The sequence below is a fragment of the Haliotis asinina genome, chromosome 4, assembly GCF_037392515.1.
Source record: "Haliotis asinina isolate JCU_RB_2024 chromosome 4, JCU_Hal_asi_v2, whole genome shotgun sequence".
In the NCBI taxonomy this organism is placed as follows: domain Eukaryota; kingdom Metazoa; phylum Mollusca; class Gastropoda; order Lepetellida; family Haliotidae; genus Haliotis; species Haliotis asinina.
This window is the reverse complement of record NC_090283.1, coordinates 55,026,782-55,047,190: the sequence shown is the minus strand read 5'-3', so window position 1 is coordinate 55,047,190 and position 20,409 is coordinate 55,026,782. Positions and strand designations below refer to the sequence as shown.

Here is a 20,409-nt window from a genome sequence, read left to right as displayed (position 1 = left end):
AATTCACTCACTCAGATGGTTTTAACATCATCCAGGGATAAACAGTGGCTCGTCACACCGGAGACGCGGGTCGGATTCCCCACATGAAAATCATTTGTGGTGTTCCCCGCCATGATATTGTTAGAGCATTGCTTAAAAAGGTTTCCCTGGTTTTAGACTATATGTTTATATAAAAAAGTATCTCAACGTCTATGATTTTTAACCTCCACATAGCTTTTCATATTCATATCATACTTATGTCTAATTAATTTGACATAAGATAAAAGACGCATTAAGGACTCAAGTTTCAGTAAATAGTACATACAGTACGATAACTGAGAAAATTTATCCCTGCACTTACAACTGACGTGCAACAATATTAGAACGGACTATACATGACACGACCACTGTCACATGATCAGGTTTTCCTGGAAAGCTTCGTTCGCGATTGATAAGGTCACGTGGGCTCCTCCCCTCACTGTGAACTGACTTGGATTTCGGACATAATACAGAGGTGAGGTTAATGAATTATCACTGTTTATTTATTTGGTAAAAATCACTGTTTTGATTGATTGACTGCTTTGCAAATGGTTATTTCATTTCGCTTCCTTTAGGGAAAAACTCAATGAATTACAATTTACAGAAGTTACAGAAGTATTCACTGACAATCTAAGTTGAGTGCGGCGTAAAACTAAACTCACTCACCAACAATCTAACCTGTGGAATCATTTTTTGATCCAGTTCTGCTTGTCTGGTAGTAGGGCTGAGACGGGTCCAAAAATTCTACCCGGGTACCCCACCTCCTATTATCGTACACTACTCGGATACACGTTATGTTAATTCCTGACATCAAATTTGTAAGAATTGTAATGTATTCTTCAGCTGGGAGGCTAAAATATCCAGTTCGTCAATGTCTTAACCATGTGTTATATTCGAAAGAGGTGACTGCCATTATGTCTAAATCAGAAAAGGGCCAGAGATTCCGTTCTTCTGTTGTTCCGTATGCAGTTTTACTGCACGTGACACCTATTTAGCAATCATCTGAGTCACCGCTGCCAACTTGAGTCCCTTGGAACTCCGATCTTCGGTTCAGAACCGTTTCGCCTGTACTGTTATGGGGTTTAAACTTTCTCCTGGTTTATAAAAGATTGTGTTCATCGTTGACCTGTCTTACTTCGCCCATTCGTCAAACAGAAAGCTGGTACACAATTATATAACTAGAGCACTGTTCAAAGTAGCGTTCAGGGGGAGGGGGCGGGGGGAGGGTTATCCTGGTGGTTGAATCTTTCGCTCCTCCTGTTCGATACCCAACGTGGCTACAATGCTAAAAGCGGCGTAAAATCAAACTCACTCACTCACTCAAAGCGGCGTTAAAGCTCACTTGATCGTTGACCTTGACCTGGTAGAACGGATGCATTATCCGTCACAATGCGTAAATAACACAATCAATTTACATGTTTATACACATTATAAACTTTCTGTCCTGTAACAAAGCTGATTTGAATTGATGTGAGTCAAGACTGCCATTTACTCCGAGTTTAGAACCCGCTAGAAAGCTGTCTTCAAGTACATTTTAATGTGTTTTAGAACGGACTGCGTTGTGCATGCATCGGGAGATAGGACAGCCATGGCGGTGTATTGGTTGATTAAATAAAAGCAAAGGAATTAATCGCTGACGTGCCAGCACCAGCATACATTGTTGGATTGTAACCCGGATATGAATGACTGTTGTGGTATGTGCGATAGGTGAATTTCATCAAAGTATGATAAGTAATTTAAATGTCCCCGTGAAGATCCGTGGTAGAACTTGACCCGTACAGATGAAACCCCCGAGACTCTCACTCAGGACATTCTTGGGTAATTCTGAAGTATGCAGGATAAAATCTGCATAAATAACTTTAACGTTACTTCTTCCACAACACAAATGTAAATATCCAAGCTGTTTCGCATGAAGGCTTAGTGGCTTCGAAATAGTCCACGACTGGCCTAGTATTCGCAGTTTTTCCAGCCCAGGTGCTAAAGATTGTTAGTCTCTAAAGGTCACATTCAACCAAAAAATCAAACATAATTAAAACACAGTTACCACTTATTCATTACATACAATATGCGTTGTTGATTGTGAAAAAACAAATAAACAAAATTACAAGTGTACAATCGGGAATCAAAAGTGCAATATTTTGTATTTGGGTTTTCTTCCCTTGAAACGAAGGATCCGGAAGACAGACCCCAATCAGAGCGGATGGGTGTGCATTCAAGTGTAACGAAGATTTTCCATTGGTTGGTTCATTTGACGATACCCAGAAAGCTTATTGTGTGTATGTAGAGATGATTTGCTTGAATGGCATTTCAGACGTATGGTGAGAAAATAGAAAGTAAAATTTTTATGGATAATGATTTCTTTCACTGCTATGTTGCTACGTTTCGGCATTGATTCATATACCGTTGTCAAGCAAGAGTGATAACGGTACAAAACCCATACCGAAACGTTGCAGTAGAAGAAGATGCTGCCCATATATAATGTATATAGAGATGTTGGCTTTTGTAAATACATATACATGCTCTCTGCATGAATTCATGAACTACCGCGTTCGTCCAAGAACAAAGCAAAACTTGAAACTGACAATGTGAGTTTGCAACGGTTTCAGTCCGTTTGTTTGCAATCGAGTGGGGAGGGGGAAATAAAAAAACAGGAAGGTTATAGAAGCTTTAGTTGTAAGTGGGTTAGTGAGTGCATTTAGTTTTACACCGCCTTTACCAGTATTCCTGACGGATCATGGGTACCAGAAATAGGCTTCGCCCATTGAACCGTTGGGAATCGAACCCGGGTGTTCTGTGTGACGAACGAACGCTGTAGCTACTTCGCTAATCCACTATCCCACTAAGTTTGAAGAACATAGTTACTTAGATTTGAGAGTCGACCGTAGCACGATTTGGCCAACTGCGTAGATCGATACTCAACATAGCAGGCTCTGGGTTGTTTAACCAGGATCGATAATTTTCAGACCACATAGCAAGTATTGCTGAGTGCAGCGTTAAACAAACAAACAAACGAACAAACAAGCAAACAAACTTTAATGTTTGCATATAGCACTAGGACCCTTCAACACCAGATTGATGAACGTTCTTGAACTGCAAGCCATGAAGATGCATGTTAGAACTGATCTCCATTAACCCATGCTTGTCGTAAGAGGTGACTAACAGAATCGGGTGGTCACGCTCGTTGACTTGGTTGCCGCATGTAATCGTGTCCCACTTGAGTAGGTCAATACTCATGATGTTGATCACTGGCTCGTCTGGTCCAAACTTGATTATGTGTAGACCATATAACTGGAATATTGCTGAATGCAGCGTAAAAGTAAACTCACTCACTCACACTTGGTCTGCATTACTTCGGGTTTGTAAAACATCTGTAACAGATGAAGCAAGAAGACCCATCCTCAACACCAGCCACTGAATTACGACAGTCGCGGCGCTCCGAACGTCTCGTGACAGGTGTCCTTAAACGGGTATTTATCGTATCTGGATAAATAATGGACTATAACAGACTCTTTGTATTGGAGTGTGTCAATACTTTCATAGCAGCTGACTTTTACTTACTCAAACCTCGATTTATTTATCATGTCCTACCCATTAAGTTTGAACCATATCGTCCCGAACCGAACATCAACCGAAGTCTTATTGTAAATATGATCACTTATTTAATCCGTCGGAATTTTTAATTAAATTATTTAAACGCCCATTCCGAGTAAATTATTCTCATTGTGTGTGGATCGGGAGATCTGTCTAGTGGTTAACTGGCTGCAAGCCATCGTGACATCGTCACACTATCGATCACTGGATTGTCTGGCCCAGGTTCGATCATTTATAGATTTTTGTCGCGTATCTGGAAACAACATTTATCCCTATTTCGCAGAGATGTCCCATTTTTACACAAAACACCATGCATGTGGCGACTGCAGAGGAAACTCTAAACTGAAGTCTGGATTGTAGATCTGGGTCATGATTCGTGATTCACGGACGGTTCAAGGAGCAACAAAGGGACAATGGTACTTTTTTATCAGTGGACCAGCTATCTATCGATTCTATCAGTCAAGGGGGATATGTCTATGTTATGTATGTCCACAGTGAGTGAGTGAGTAAGGTTTTACGCCGCTTGTAGCAACATTCCAGCAATATTAAGGTGCCCGGCCAACAGAAATGGGCTTCACACATTGTACCCACGTCGGGAATCGAACACAGGTCGTGAAGAGCGAACGCTTTAACCACTTGGCTACCTCACGGACCATGGACGTCCACAGACCGATATAAGAAGGTACCGAAGGCATCACGATTTAGATGTGTGCAGGTGTAGATTGGCACTGATCACAGTGAGATCGCATATAACTGTGGACAGAGGCCCAGTTTTGCTATGAAGAGCTTGATCGCATATATCAGCAAGCAACAACTCCGATTGTCTGTCTACAGCTGTGATTTGACAAAAAAACGAAGACTAAATCGCGAACGCCAGTGGACAACAGCATTGCGGGCATGGTAGTGGGTGGACCCAGAACCGACGGCTAGATCCATGCTTTGTTAAGGCATGCAGGTCAGCAGACAAAATCAAACTTTGGTTATGGATGACGGTCTAACAAAGAAAAGTTGTTGGAAGCCAAATTTACCAATGCTTGGGAGTCGTTTGACAAGGAACGGAGAGCTATGTCCCTTGTATTAGCTGGCACATACCAAGTTAAGCTCTGTACGGCAGATGGACTGAACCGAAGACGGCAACGCTGATATCACTAGACAGAAGCCCAGTTTTTCTGGCCATAACAGTCGACTGATACGGAATTGGGGTCTAGATCGTTGGTATCAGTAGACGAAGGCCCAGTTTATATAACCGTGACAGTCGATTGCCACGGGGCATAGGGCATGGAACTGATATTACCAAACAGACGCATAGTTTATCCAAAGATTCGATATATCCTACAACATTTTGTTTGTTTCACGTTAACATGGGCAGGTATACTACCGCACAGCAGATTGCGTCTCAATCTGTCACTCCAACTTTTATGGTGTGAAGATGTGTAATCCCAGTGTCATAAGTCATGACAGGGCTACAATTAACTTTTCTTAATAAGGTGGGCATTACTCCTCAACGATAAAAGAGTGTTAGATCAATATTTTGATGCAGAAAATAATCTGCAAGAAAACCTAGGTGGGTGTGATGATGATGATGATGATGATGATGATGATGATGTGAATTAAGCTATAACGACGGTCCTGTACCCAGGTTACCGCTATAACGACTACTATCACTGCTAGCACGATCATTTATGACGCAGTTCTGTGTTTTATATACCGGGTACATCACCCAGGCCTTAAAGGCCTTCACACACCAAATTACTGTATCATAATCCACTTGCCATATGATGACTTCTGTACCGACTGAATCAACAGACATCCGTCCACCGGATACAACTTCACTTGAGCGTTTTTATTATTGAAAGGTTACCACGGTGATTGAGTATGGTTGTACATCGCTTTTAGCAATATTCCAGTGGAGGACACCAGAAATGGTTGTATGGTTGTACATCACTTTTAGCAATATTCCAGTGGAGGACACCAGAAATGGTTGCATGGTTGTACATCGCTTTTAGCAATATTCCAGTGGAGGACACCAGAAATGGTTGTATGGTTGTACATCGCTTTTAGCAATATTCCAATGGAGGACACCAGAAATGGGCTTCCGATATCGAACCCGGGCCTTGGGTATGACGAGCAAACGATGTGACCGAGCCTCCCAATACCACCATTTTGTTACCCCACCGACCGTGATTACGACTGCTGCGAGATGTAGCATGTTCTCATAAAGCCAATCAGTCCAATGTGGCGGATTAAGAACTTTGAACTTATCATTTACAGTTCATTCTTTGTATGTGGGTAATCTGCTCTCTGTGGTGTTGGGGAGTATGTTTAATCTCTAATGTTGGTTTTGTTTGTGTGTTGCACTTTGATGTATTCGAGGTACACAACGACGGGTAGCCTCGTGGTTAAAGCGTTTGCTCGTCACGCCAAAAATGCGGGTTGGATTCTCTGTGACTGGTGTCTTTCGCCGCGATATTGCTTGAATATTGCTAAACGCCACGTAAAACGAAAACTAAAACTGACTTACTGATCCACTTATAGTTTTGAAATTTGTCTTGTTTCTGAATCAGTGTTTCGTGGTTGACGATATAAGTAACAATTCTAACAGACGAGGTGACCTTACTCAAAATCAACCAGATGTAGACACATTGTACAGTATACCTTGTACTCGGGATATTTGGATTACGGCTTATAATATAATCTCCAACAATGTTATAATATATGGACTTTGATCTTCATTGTGTTTGAGTCGGTTCAATGATGTGTCGAGTGTTTGCGAACTGTTAAAATGCTTATTGTTATGGTCATATGTCCCAGTGTGTGGTTAACGATATAGTAATAACATAATAACATGCAGAAGAACAATTGGGAGAGAGAGAGAGAGAGAGAGAGAGAGAGAGAGAGAGAGAGAGAGAGAGAGAGAGAGAGAGAGAGGTGGGGGTGAGGCGTGTCTAAAAAAAACCCCAAAGCACGTTTCCGCCTACGTGTGGTATAGTATATCGTATGGTATATTGTGTTAGGTGTGATGGGGTGTGGCGTGACGTGACGTGGATATGTAGTTAAAATTTCAAAAATTCCTAACATTATGAAGGATTTTGCAACAGAAAGTTATATATTTAGATTCTTATTGGACTTCAAAAATTGGGTGGAAAAAGGATGTCATATCCTCCTGGCATCCACGGGGTCAAAGCCTTAACTAAATGAATTTGTAGATAAGCAGAGGCGTGCCTGCACATCCTGTTGTCAAACCTGATAAGGATAGTATTTGAACAGTAATAGTTCTTGTTCCCGTAATCCTATATCTCACCCACTGGCGCCCTATCTTTCTGTTAGCACAGCCGACCCGAACGTCCCATTAATTTATCTTTGTTTAAAGCTGCGCTCACAATATCCTATTCATACGACGGCGGTTTGTAATTAATCGAATCTGGATCATGTGATCCAGTGACTGACGCCATGAATATCAATCTACATTTTGGGGATACGATGGCAAGCACATCTGCAACGCTGACTCTACTACACAGATGGGATATAATAACCTGTGTTAATTAAGTCAATGAATCTGACCACCCGATCGCGTTAGTCACATCTTATGGCAGACATCTGTCGTTGAAGACCAATTCTACCCCAGTTTAGTCGTGTCTGTTTCTACAGTGGACGGACCAATCAGAGAATCTTCTGAGAGGGGCAGTGTTTGTTTTTTAAGTGTTATTTGTTGTTTACGAATTGTTTCAGCAACACCTCTACTGCACAATATCGACATCAGGGGTATCGATCCCCGTAGTAACAAACGTTATAACGACTACATTCAGTCAAAGGAGACCCCATGGGTATGTTTGTAAGTAATCAAGTCTGCACCAGACAATCCAGTGATCAACACCATGAGCATCGGTCTAGGCAAGTGGGAACCGATGACATGTGTCTACCAAGTCAGCGAGCCGGATCACCCGATCCCATTAGTTGCCTCTTATGACAAGCGTGGTCTGTGGGAGATCAATTCTAACCCAGATGTTTATTGGTCAGAATTTCTTGCTATCTCACTGGCGATGAAGCGCCGAAAGATCTTGTGTACTTACAGTAAAATGTATAATAAAGGACATTTCATCGTGGGTGAGTGAGTGAATAAGTGTGATTTTACGCCGGTTTTAGCAATTTTCCAGCAATATCACGGCGGGGGACACCAGAAATGGGTTTCAAACAATGTTCCCATATGGGAAATCGAGCCCGGGTCGTCGGCGTGAAGGCGAACGGTATAACCACTTGACTACTCAACCGCCCCAGGAACAAAGATAAGAGCTACGTCACTGCACCGTTACAGCGACAATGACTTGTTGACATTAGCATAGGGATCTACTGACTTGAACTTTGTTACTATGGTCTAATACAGATGGTGTCTATAATGTAATCTCTACTTATTTTACATATATTCTTATCACAATAAAATGTTTTCTGTACTTTGTCACTGTCAGTTTCTAAATATGCCTGTTAAACAATTCAGAGGATCATGCCATTTACATTTTCTCACACCAAAGCCATGAAAAAAACCGAAAAAAATATTTTGAACCAGACTCTTTCATGATTTCAGAAAATGTTTGTTCATTTTCTAGGTAACGAAGGGGAGCAGTCTTTATTTTGTTTGTTATTTTTTTTATATCACTATAAAAATATGGTATTTATTCATGGTATTTATTATTTCCTACCTGCAATGATAATGAATGACGCACAGTGTTTATTGTAACTCTGGAGATCGTGAAACATTGGTCTTAGCGTTATCTGAATGGGTGAAGGTACGCACTGTATCAGCGAGCTATTTCGCAACATGCCGGTGGACACTTGTAACACTCGTGTTATTCCGGATAAAGCCGAATCTTCTTGGAGGTTACGGAATGAGACGAGTGGCGACGAATGGTCTGTGGAGAATGAATCACATTCAGGCTTTGTGTCAAAGGTGTCATGAAGTAGAACAGATAACGACAATACCCAGGTAAACATTCTTCTACAACCTCAGTAACGTTAGGTAAAAAAGATGAACTATGTCATTTTAAACCCAAAACGACAGCTACTCAGCTCACAAAAACTACATACAGTCTACCCCGGGTATAAGGGCAATATTTACCCGTTAGGACAGAATCAGCAACATGGCGTCATAACCAAGGTAGCCATTCTCGTGATACATGAATACATTCTTCCTTATATATCAGATGAACATCGTTCTATGCAGTTGGGCTACAATGACATGTGTCACCCAAGGCAGTACCATTCGGTCCTGTTAGTCGCCTCTTACGAGAAGCATGGGTTACTGAAGATCAATTTTAACCCGGATCTTCAAGCGTATATTTCCTTGATTCCTCACAGGAGTCATAACAGGCACGTGTTTGATTGTATGTTATTTAACGCCGCACTCAGAAATATTCCTGATATGTCTGGAAATATGAAGTCTGGATAAGGCTGTCCAGTGATCAACAGCATGAGCATCAGTCGGTGAAACTGGGATATGATGGTGTGTTAACCACGTCAGCGAACCTAAGCACCCAATCCCGATAGTCCCGACGTGAATGAATTACTGAAGACCAGGTCTAAATGCCTAAATCAAAATTAAACAACATTCACTCACATCATTGTGCAATGTCCGAACGCTGTGAGAGGGCCATGAATATATGAAAAGTAGCACAGAAACAATCTTCTAACACCGACACAACCACCCTACTGCCATCACTCCACCCCGACCAAGTAACGCCCCGCGAATCACTTGTTTTCCTGAAGTGTACTGAGGTTAAAGGTTAAACACGCACCTTATTACGGTATCCACGCCATGAACACATAACTGTCCATGATACAGGTCAACGTGTCAAACTTGTAAGGATTTCTTTTGAAATGCGACCGCGATTTCCTTGAGAGATTGTATTGAGAGAAGTGTATCTCATCGGCCTAAAACACATTGTTGCATACGGGTTCATAAAAAATGACAACATCTCACTGATTTCATGGAAATCTGGTTTTATATGTCCAAGTGAAAAACTCCCAACGCATTTCATTTCCGAAGTCAGTATATGCCTTCTCGTCCAGGACCTAGATTTTCGATGCTCTCTTAGCGCTAAGATAGCCGTAAGGTAATATTAACGAACGGCACTTACAACTATCTTAGCGCTAAGAGAGCTTCGAAACTCTAGGCGCTGGGTCCCGTTCCTCAGAGCGATCATAGCGTTAACGACTGTCGTAAGTCTATGTTAAAGTATGGGAGTTACGACTGTCGTATGTTAAAGTATGGAAGTTACGACTGTCGTAAGTCTATGTTAAAGTATGGGAGTTACGACTGTCGTATGTTAAAGTATGAGAGTTACGACTGTCGTAAGTCTATGTTAAAGTATGGGAGTTACGACTGTCGTAAGTCTGTGTTAAAGCGGGGTTACGACTGTCGTAAGTCTATGTTAAAGCATGGGAGTTACGACTGTCGTATGTTAAAGCATGGGAGTTGCGACTGTCGTATGTTACAGTATGGGAGTTACGACTGTCGTAAGTCTATGTTAAAGTATGGGAGTTACGACTGTCGTAAGTCTATGTTAAAGCATGGGAGTTACGACTGTCGTAAGTCTATGTTAAAGTATGGGAGTTACGGCTGTCGTAAGTCTATGTTAAAGCATGGGAGTTACGACTGTCGTATGTTAAAGTATGGGAGTTACGACTGTCGTATGTTAAAGTATGGGAGTTACGACTGTCGTAAGTCTATGTTAAAGTATGGGAGTTACGACTGTCCTATGTTAAAGTATGGGAGTTACGACTGTCGTAAGTCTATGTTAAAGCATGAGAGTTACGGCTGTCGTAAGTCTATGTTAAAGCATGGGAGTTACGACTGTCGTATGTTAAAAAATGGGAGTTACGACTGTCGTATGTTAAAGTATGGGAGTTACGACTGTCGTATGTTAAAGTATGGGAGTTACGACTGTCGTAAGTCTATGTTAAAGTATGGGAGTTACGACTGTCCTATGTTAAAGTATGGAAGGTACGACTGTCGTAAGTCTATGTTAAAGCATGAGAGTTACGACTGTCGTAAGTCTATGTTAAAGTATGGGAGTTACGGCTGTTGTACGTCTATGTTAAAGCATGGCAGTTACGACTGTCGTATGTTAAAATATGGGAGTTGCGACTGTCGTATGTTAAAGTATGGGAGTTACGACTGTCGTAAGTCTATGTTAAAGTATGGGAGTTACGACTGTCGTAAGTCTATGTTAAAGTATGGAAGTTACGACTGTCGTAAGTCTATGTTAAAGCATGGGAGTTACGACTGTCGTATGTTAAAATATGGGAGTTACGACTGTCGTATGTTAAAGTATGGGAGTTACAACTGTCGTAAGTCTATGTCAAAGCATGGGAGTTACGACTGTCGTAAGTCTATGTTAAAGCATGGTGTTACGGCTGTCGTAAGTCATGGGAGTTACGACTGTCGTATGTTAAAGCATGGGAGTTACGACTGTCGTATGTTAAAGCGTGGGAGTTACGGCTGTTGTAAGTCTAAGTTAAAGCGTGGGAGTTACGACTGTCGTAAGTCTATGTTAAAGTATGGGAGTTACGACTGTCGTAAGTCTATGTTATAGTATGGGAGTTACGGCTGTTGTGAGTCTATGTTAAAGCATGGGAGTTACGACTGTCGTAAGTCTATGTTAAAGCATGGGAGTTACGACTGTCGTAAGTCTATGTTAAAGCATGGGAGTTACGACTGTCGTAAGTCTATGTTAAAGCATGGGAGTTACGACTGTCGTAAGTCTATGTTAAAGCATGGGAGTTACGACTGTCGTAAGTCTATGTTAAAGCATGGGAGTTACGACTGTCGTAAGTCTATGTTAAAGCATGGTAGTTACGACTGTCGTAAGTCTATGTTAAAGCATGGGAGTTACGGCTGTCGTAAGTCTATGTTAAAGTATGGGAGTTACGACTGTCGTAAGTCTATGTTAAAGCATGGGAGTTACGACTGTTGTAAGTCTATGTTAAAATATGGGCGTGAACGTACGACTGTCGTAGCGCTACGGTCCCTGTGAGGAACGAGGCCCAGGGTGGGTTTAGTTACCACTATTTCTGCTGAATATGCAGCCTCCATTAAAGTATTCATTGGATATTACATCCCAACCCGCAAGATATCTCAACGCGTTGAAACCAAATCATGACGTACCCGAATATCTATTTATCGCAAACCAACTCGGCTCAGGCGCACGGGATCGGGTCAAAAGTCAAAGATACTCCCACTTGATATTTCGACATAGCATCGCCATCTTGTGATATATACACTAACACTGATATACGATAACACATAAAGCGGATATATCGCTCACACGCACACCACCTCTGAACTGAAAAGGTAGGTACTTTATTTAAAAGGAGAAAATCAAGACTGTAGTTACTTTTTGGAGTTCGCGTGTTGTAGAGAGATAATTACAGTGTTACAATGTAACCCATTGTCGTGTAATCGCGGTAATGTGAACCATACAGGAAAATAGTACATTTCGTTATATATCATTTCCGAGCACGTTGTCGCAACCGATAGCTTTCCTCATGGCTGAGATTGTTATCGGTTTATTTGTGTGGTCTCTTTCATCTTACAAATCTCCATTAGAAAAGACATGCGAATTCTATTTTCGTTTTCTTTTCGCGTCTTCAAAAAGATCAACGTTTACTCCGCTGGGCGTTGTATTGGGTATGTTACCTGAAAGATACTGAGAAGGATTTCCGTTTGAAATATACTTATCAATTAATATACACGAATTACCGAACATAGTTAGGGTTTGTTAATATTTTATAAGAAAATGATATGGTTCTCATTCTAAAATAGCTGAAATTGTTGATGTGCTTAGAACGAAAATCGCATTCTTGTTTACACGCGTTTTAGCTGAAAAAGTAAACATCACCCGTTCCAAATGACGTGGGCGTGTCTATCTTATGAGATTTAGGAACGATGCTATTTTATTTTACAGATATATGTAAGGTTATATTGTCTATTAGTCTTTCAGGTTTGTGATGACATTTCTTCTAATTAAAAAAAATATTATATTTTGGCTGTCTCGCACGAGAGGTAGTGAGGTTGAGAGTCTGCTTGGCCCTGGTGACAATCTTAGATAACGGGACAGTCTCATGCTATGTGCCAGTTCAGCTGCAACAACTTTTGTGCGCAGAGTTGTGACTTTAACCTATAACCTTACGCTATAGTCTGTTTCATATTCCTGCTGTATGAGACCGGTGACGATCTGGGTTAGAACTTGTCTTCACACCCACCCTTGACGTATGAGGCGTTTAAACGCTATCGGCTGGTCAGACTCGCTGATTTGGTTGACACACATTGTATCCCATTTGCATAGATCGATGCTCATGCTGTTGATCACTAGATTGTCTAATCCAGACTCGATTATTTAGAAACCGCCCCCACATTGAAGCATGGTTTAATAACAAACTAACAAACTAACTGTAGGACGGCGGTCTGTAAATATTTGAGTCTGGACCGGACAAGCCGATGACCGCCATTATGGACTACCTCCGGGATGGTGATTAATCACTGTAACCTATATCCTTACAAGAAAGTCTCTCCTTTTTGTTGGTTTTCTATGCTTGATTTTGAGGAGGGCAGCATTCATTAATATTCCCGCCTGTTCATCATCAATTTTCGACAAGACGATCCAGGGATCGATATTATGAGCACTGAGTTACGAGGTTAAGACTCGAATGGCATGCATCAAGTAAGTCAGCGAGAGAGACCACAGGCTGGACTTGACTTGGACTCTGAAACTTCGCCAAACTATACAAAGCACTATTGATAAACTTTGAGCTAAAGGATGAACAACTTTCAACACTGAAACATATTTGCAAAGGGAATAACCGTATTGCTGTTTTGCCAACGAGATGTAGGACATTCATTGAGTCATGTTTAGAAATTCAGAATTATCTTTCCTTGATAATAGTACTCGACTGTTTTCATCTCCATCCTCGTTTCCGCTTAAACAGGATCCAGTCGTAAACATGGCCACGAGAGGTTTACGAGACGCCATCCGGCTTGCCGGAATGACACGAGCAGTTACGAATGCCGGTGGGGTAGCCGTAACGCCAAAGGGTGTTGATTCCCCACATGGGACAATGTATGAAGGCTATGTCTGGTGTGCCCCCCGCCGTAATATTGCTGGAATATTGCTAAAAGTGGCGTAAAACTGAACTCACTTACTCTTGTGATAGGTCTTTAACGCGATCGACACGGCAAAGGGAAGTAACTCAGTATGATTCTATTTCACCACTAACTCTTGGCTATACATCTGTGAGAAAGATACATGACAATCTGAAGAAAAGTTTGATTTTTTACCAATTTCAAAAAGCAATTACTATTTAATCTAAATGTCTGTTTCAGATGGCACAACCTCCCCCCTACGGTGACAAAGGCAATTTCTCTAACCCCGGTTACGGCCAGCCGGCGTATCCCCCACCCCAGGGCGGCTACCCACCACAGCCTGCCGGGTACGCGCCACAACCAGCCGGGTATGCTCAGGTAAAATGCGAAAAGTCAATAATCATTAGTAGTATAGAATCACGGTAATCTCAGTAATATGATAATCAGACATAGCCACATTATGATGATGATGATGATGATGATGATGATGATGGTGATGATGATGATGATGATGATGATGATGATGATGGTGATGATGATGATGATGATGATGATGATGATGATGATGGTGATGATGATGATGATGATGATGATGATGATTAAATCCTATTCCAGCCTATGGGTCAGCAGAGTGCTTCTACCAACGTGGTCGTTGTTGGCAATCAGCCCCAACAGACGGTTATTGTAGAACGGTAAGATTTGTCTCTTTGTCTAGTCCATCCAGTTTCCATTAGGCTTTTACGACAAAGATATTCACATCATTCGTTCACACATTGTTCATGTACACATGTGGTGATATTTTACCAGCTTAGGAAACAAATACAAAATCTGATTCAACGTGTTTTGCGCTGTTTGTCCCCGGTAGGTTAAAAAAAATAAAACAAAAATGAATGTCTTTTTTCGTAACCACACGTTGCACACAAAATATAATGAAAGACGAAATGTTGCTCTCTCCGCCAAAGAAAGGTAAACATGTTCGGGATAAAAAAAATGAAATGATTTTCTTTCAGAACGAGTCGAGTATATATGGTAATGGTTATAAACAAATGAACGTGTATCAAAAGTGATGTCTCGTTTGTTTCGAGAAGTGGCATTGATGTAGCCGTGTGGTTAAATGATTCCCTTGTCATCCGGAACCCTGATTCGATTTCACACATGCGTAGAATGTGTGAACCCAGACTCTGGGATCTCCCTTCGGGATATTGTTGGAATTGGCAAATGCGATCAACATACTTATTCCCTGTGTATTGTGTCCACAGCGTCATGAACGCTTTACCTAACTAGTTGCTTATAATTAACGTCCCAGCATGCGCTGGTGGCGGGTTCGAATCCTTCACGATAAGGGTCAGCTGCTTCACCGAACTCGCACCTGTTTTAGAGAGACACACACGCGATTAGCGAAATGTCAGGTTTCCACCCGTACTACCGAAATACTGTTCAGTCTTGCGCTGAACTCATCTTCTCAATCCGTGAAGAGCCGGGTTCGAACTGATCTTCACCAACCCATGATTGTTGCAATAGACGACAAACGGGATCGTGTTGTCACAATGTCCAGATTAACTAGATCGATGTTCATGGAGTCAAAGGGTTGTCGTGGTCAAACCTCCGTCATATCGGGGGAACACTTCTAAGTGCGTCATTAAATGACAAAGAACTGAATGTGTGAGTATGGTTTTATGTCGCCATAAGCGATATTCCAGCAACATCGTGGTCGGGTAATGGGCTTTACACACTGTACTCATTTGGGGAATCGAACCCGGGTCTTCGACCTGACCAGCGACAGCTTTAACCACTAGTGCGGCTGCTTACTCGTCAAATACTATTATAGAATATTTATATCCATGCAACTAGTCCTTGCTCAAGGGGCTGGTATTTGTTTCCCTAATCAGTCAGTCTCTACGTCACATCATATTAGTCCTATCAGTCTCAACTCCATGGGGATCATGCAAATAACTACAAGTCTGGTTGCCAGGGTAACATATGCTCTGCGTCTCTTTCAGCCAAGGGGTGAACCACGTGCTTCACTGCATAATATCGCTGTTCTTCTGGCCCTGGGTCATTGTGTGGATCATTCTGGTTAGTTCACTGAAGTTATTGATATTGATATTGATTGATTATTGAACCTGTGAAGATCAGGGATAGAATCGGTCTTCAGCAACTCAAGCTTGTCGTTAGAGTGGACATTAATAACGCTTTATTTTGCTTGACCTCTGTCTGACGAGGCAAACACCAAAGTACAATTTTCAGACCATCGGTGAAATTGCTCTTCTCAATCTCTCCACCTATACGCGACATAGACACATAGCACCCGCACCCGCACACGCACACGCACTCGCGCACACATACTCATAAGCTCACACTCACGCATACCCACCCTTCCTCTCTCTCTCTCTTTCTCTCTCTCTCTCTCTCTCTCTCTCTCTCTCTCTCTCTCTCACACACACACACACACACTATCCGCGATATTGCAGAACAAATATATTTCAAAAGATTTTGACCTTCGTCTTGTACTGAGTTCCAGTCATTGTTATTTTCATGCTATTGTATTTTCATATTATGATCTTGTAAAGTTTGGGTTTACCAGAGACAACAACACAACATACAGCAAGCAATGTCCACAAATACTAATCTGTGCCCCAGTTCTACTTATCAACATGTTATTTTTTCTACCCCTTCAAGTTCAGTTACGCAAGAAAAAAACGACCTTTCATAATTCCCCCATTCGTATGTTAATAAAATTTTTTTGTGTCCTTCAAATATTGTCTGCAATATTTCCACCAGTCATAATCTGCTTATTGAAATATTATATTTCCTGAATCATAATATTGCTCTTGTTTGTGTTGCATTTCCAATGTGACAATTAACATCCTGTTTTTCAGTGTATCACAGACAACTGAACTCCATCCATCCACAAGCAACGATCAAGAGATCCAAAGAAGAAACAAAACCTTGATGACATATGAAAATTCTATGTTATATATACCATTCATCTTTCATTGAACCCCCGTGAATTGAACATGACCTGGTCGTGTGATACATTTGTCGAAAATAATCGCTGGTCATCGGGTCAGTAGCAGTACGACTCTGACGTCCTCTGACCAAAATATCGTTTGAAATATAGTAAATAAATATGGTAGTGTAGAAATATAGTATAGCTGGTCAAACAGTTCGACAATGTTACTATTTCAAGGAAAGAATTAGTCCCTAGCAAATCTGACAAGACACAGCAAAATGAATCTGATGTTAATTTAACATTTAACAGCAAAGTAATTGGGGGATATAACAAGATATATATTAATACATTGAATGTGTTTAAGATCAGCTCGATGTGGTTTAGTACTATTACTAATACCGTTTTTCCTCGGTTAAACGCCCGGACGTTTGTTTTCGTTTTGTTTTAAATTTCGTTTCCCCTCTTTGATCGCATGTTGATGATAACGGTGATCATTCTGAGCATGAAAAAACTACACATCGTTTTATGGAAGCCTGACGTTTTAATCGATAAAATGCGGCATTGTTGGTTCGGCAGTGAAAAACATTTGTAAAGACTCAACATGTAAGTAGTGTTACCCTTTACGTTTGGGTTAATATCACCAGCATGTTCATCCAATAAGAATTACATCGATGTTATTGTTTGAAGTTATATTTTTCTACGAATACATATCATGCTTGAATCACAACCTTGCAATATAGTGATATATTTCGAGCATTTCAAAACTTTTCAAGTTGTTCGATTGCTTTGCTAGTGAAGTACACTTCTGAATCAATAAAGGGCTTTTGTTAATTTTCTACTTTGCGTTTTGTTGTTGTTGGTATTATGAGTGTAATGTAATTAACTCGCCCAAAGACGTTCTAGTATATAAGAATATATGTCTTTGTCTCGTCATAAAATATTGTTAGCGGTATCAAAGCATTATATGGTCAGACTGGTCTCCCTTGTCGACCTAAAGGGAGACAACCCTAGGTCACAACAGAGCAATTTAATTTCATGTTGGAGTTGTGAGAACATGTAGTACAGTGTATTTAATACCACCGAAAGGTAAGTTTGAAAAGAATTGGTTATGTCATTAAGGACTTTTATCCGTTAATATGTATTAAACTAGCCGAGTAACGCCACAGTTGAAAAACGTGCTGTTGGAATATGGAGTGGTGGCCAAGTACCGGATACCAACCAGCCATATGCTTTAGTGTCACGTCACCCAGACCCTAACCCTAGCCCTAACCTTAAACCAAAACCAAACCCTAAACCTTACCTTAACCCTAACCAAAAGTAAACCCGCTTGCTTTCAAATTTGGAGAAAGGCCGTCTCCTATTCTCGCGGGGGGATTCCGAGTATTTTCAGTAACTCACACTTTTGTAAATATCACACATAACCTCAAAACACATATATATGACTAGATTAATTCTGGTTCTGAAATGCCTCCGTTATTTGAGGAATTAGACACACGTACATTCACGTAATCTTGATTGGTGGATGTAAGGGAAGCATTCACGTAATCTTGATTCGTGGATGTAAGGGAAGCATGGTGAACTATGCAGACGACGAGAAGTGAGAAGGTTGGAGATAACGGTTACATATATGCGCAATTGCAGAATATATAACGTTTGTCCATTCAATTTAACAATATCGGCTGTATATCGCAGAACAAAGACTGGGGAATTCTGTAGCATCGGACTCTACTGTTGTTGATGCGTATGTAGATGGAGGACACAAATTCATGTAAAATCATGTGTAGTATGTTCATAAAAAGGCTATGACTAGCAAACCTGCTCGTAAAATCGCCATAACCATGGAGGGTAGTCTGAACTCAGGGGAGGTAACTCTAGAGATACACTCGACGAAAGGATATCAACATTTTCGTTCTGTAAGACTAACGCAACACGGGCTTTAACTCCAAAGCTAACACCGACTTTTAGGGCAGTGAAATGATAGAACCAGTACTTAATCTCAGTCCAAAACACATGAACGCAACATGTTAATAATAAAACTGGTTAATGATAATAATAGTGGGTATTTGTAACTGATCATGAGCCTGTGCCCGTGCATTCGATGCTCGTTCAAGGCGCTACAAAAGGTGAATATATATGTTCAACGTTTACATGACGTTACTAATAGTTGGAATGAAAAAAAGAAAGATCCAAGAGAAGGCTATGGAGAAGTAATAGGATTTCAGAAGGGACTTAAAAGAGTTCAGTGATTCAGCACATTTGATGTCAGCTGGCAGTGAATTCCAAATCAATGCAGCGATGTAGGTAAAGGTCCTCTGACCATTATGAGGAGACAAGTCTGACTTTGGGGACTGTAAGTAAATGCTGATTCTGGAATCTGAGACATCGTGCAGGGATGTACAGTGTAAGAAGTTCAGATAGGTACTCTGGAGCTAGGTCGTGGAAACATTGTGATTGGTTATCACCTACAGTACAGGTGCGTGCTTATATACAAAATAACACAAAATGGTTACACCCCTTTTCTGGAGTGTTAATCTGTTAGTTTTTTTACCTAGTGGAGAGTTTTAGTGACCGATAGTTCAGTGAATCCTTACACCCCTTAACTCCAGTGTTAGATCCTCAATCTTGTTACCTACTCGTCACAACTCGATTGAATGAATAACAGTTGTGTTAGAAATGTTGAACTGCCACTAGAGATGCTTCTTTCTGCAGTTGATAGATTAGAAGTACCAATATTTATGTATGGATGTATAATGTGGAGCCATGAGAAGACTGACATGATAGAAAGAGTACATCTAAAATTTATCAAATTAGCTACAGGTGTAAAATTTAACACACCTAATTTCATGGCGTACGGGGAACTTGGTACAGAACCTGTTGAGCTTCAAATTTCGAAACGAATAATATCGTATTGGTGTAAACTGACTTTCTCACATCCAAAAAAGCAAAATAGCAGCCTTTATTCTTCAGTATATCAAACAAAACAAAACATCAAATAGCTATGTCTGGCTATGTGATATTAAACATACTGCCGGATGTTTTTGACAACCCTCATCTATACGCAAAACCATGGATAATTTCCACTGTTGAATCAGTCTTAAAAGACCAATTTTCACTATCATGGACGAGCGATAAGCGAAAATCCTCTAAATGAATATATTATATTATAGAGTTCTAAAGCAAATTTGAACAATATCTACTCCTCCCAGTTGATATTTCTAAACCGATTCTCATATTTAGGACATGCAACCATAAACCTCCCACAGAAACTGGGAGGTGGCAAAACACACCAAAGAACAACGATTTTGTAGCTTATGCGATTCACATTTGATTGGAGATGAATTCCACTATTTATTTATATGTAATTATTTTGCAGACATACGTAAATCATTGATAAAAGACCCATATTGTTACTATCCAGATTTGTCAAAATTCCGTCAACGTTTTTTTCAAGTAAAGTATTTACCCATAAAATGTGTCCATGTTCATTAAGATTCTTCGTAAGCACTTTAATTGATATTTAATTTTGTCATCTTGTACATTTTGTATGTACACCATTCTTATACGCACGAACCACCGATGGTGGAGTATTTTGAGGTTTAAACTCTTGAAAAAGACGCATATTCGATTCTAGTGAATCTAGTTGAATTGAATTTATGAAAGGAAAGGTTCGAGGTACCAGGTACGCTAGTGAATCTTATCAACTTCTACCGTTCAA

General features: G+C 40.7%; 1 protein-coding gene across 2 annotated transcripts; it reads left to right on the top strand.

Moving 5' to 3' along the window:
- The first annotated feature begins 381 nt into the window (after nucleotides 1-381).
- Nucleotides 382-17,530, top strand: LOC137281689 (uncharacterized). 2 transcript variants are annotated; one of them, XM_067813090.1, is made up of 5 exons: nucleotides 382-493; nucleotides 13,982-14,119; nucleotides 14,357-14,433; nucleotides 15,742-15,817; nucleotides 16,621-17,530. In XM_067813090.1, exons 2-5 carry the CDS (start codon nucleotides 13,982-13,984, stop codon nucleotides 16,636-16,638), a joined length of 309 nt encoding a protein of 102 aa, XP_067669191.1. In that variant the 5' UTR covers nucleotides 382-493; the 3' UTR covers nucleotides 16,639-17,530. The 2 variants fall into 2 exon arrangements, with proteins under 2 accessions (XP_067669191.1, XP_067669192.1); XM_067813091.1 differs by lacking the exon at nucleotides 382-493 and adding an exon at nucleotides 11,831-11,953.
- The last annotated feature ends 2,879 nt before the right edge of the window (nucleotides 17,531-20,409 follow it).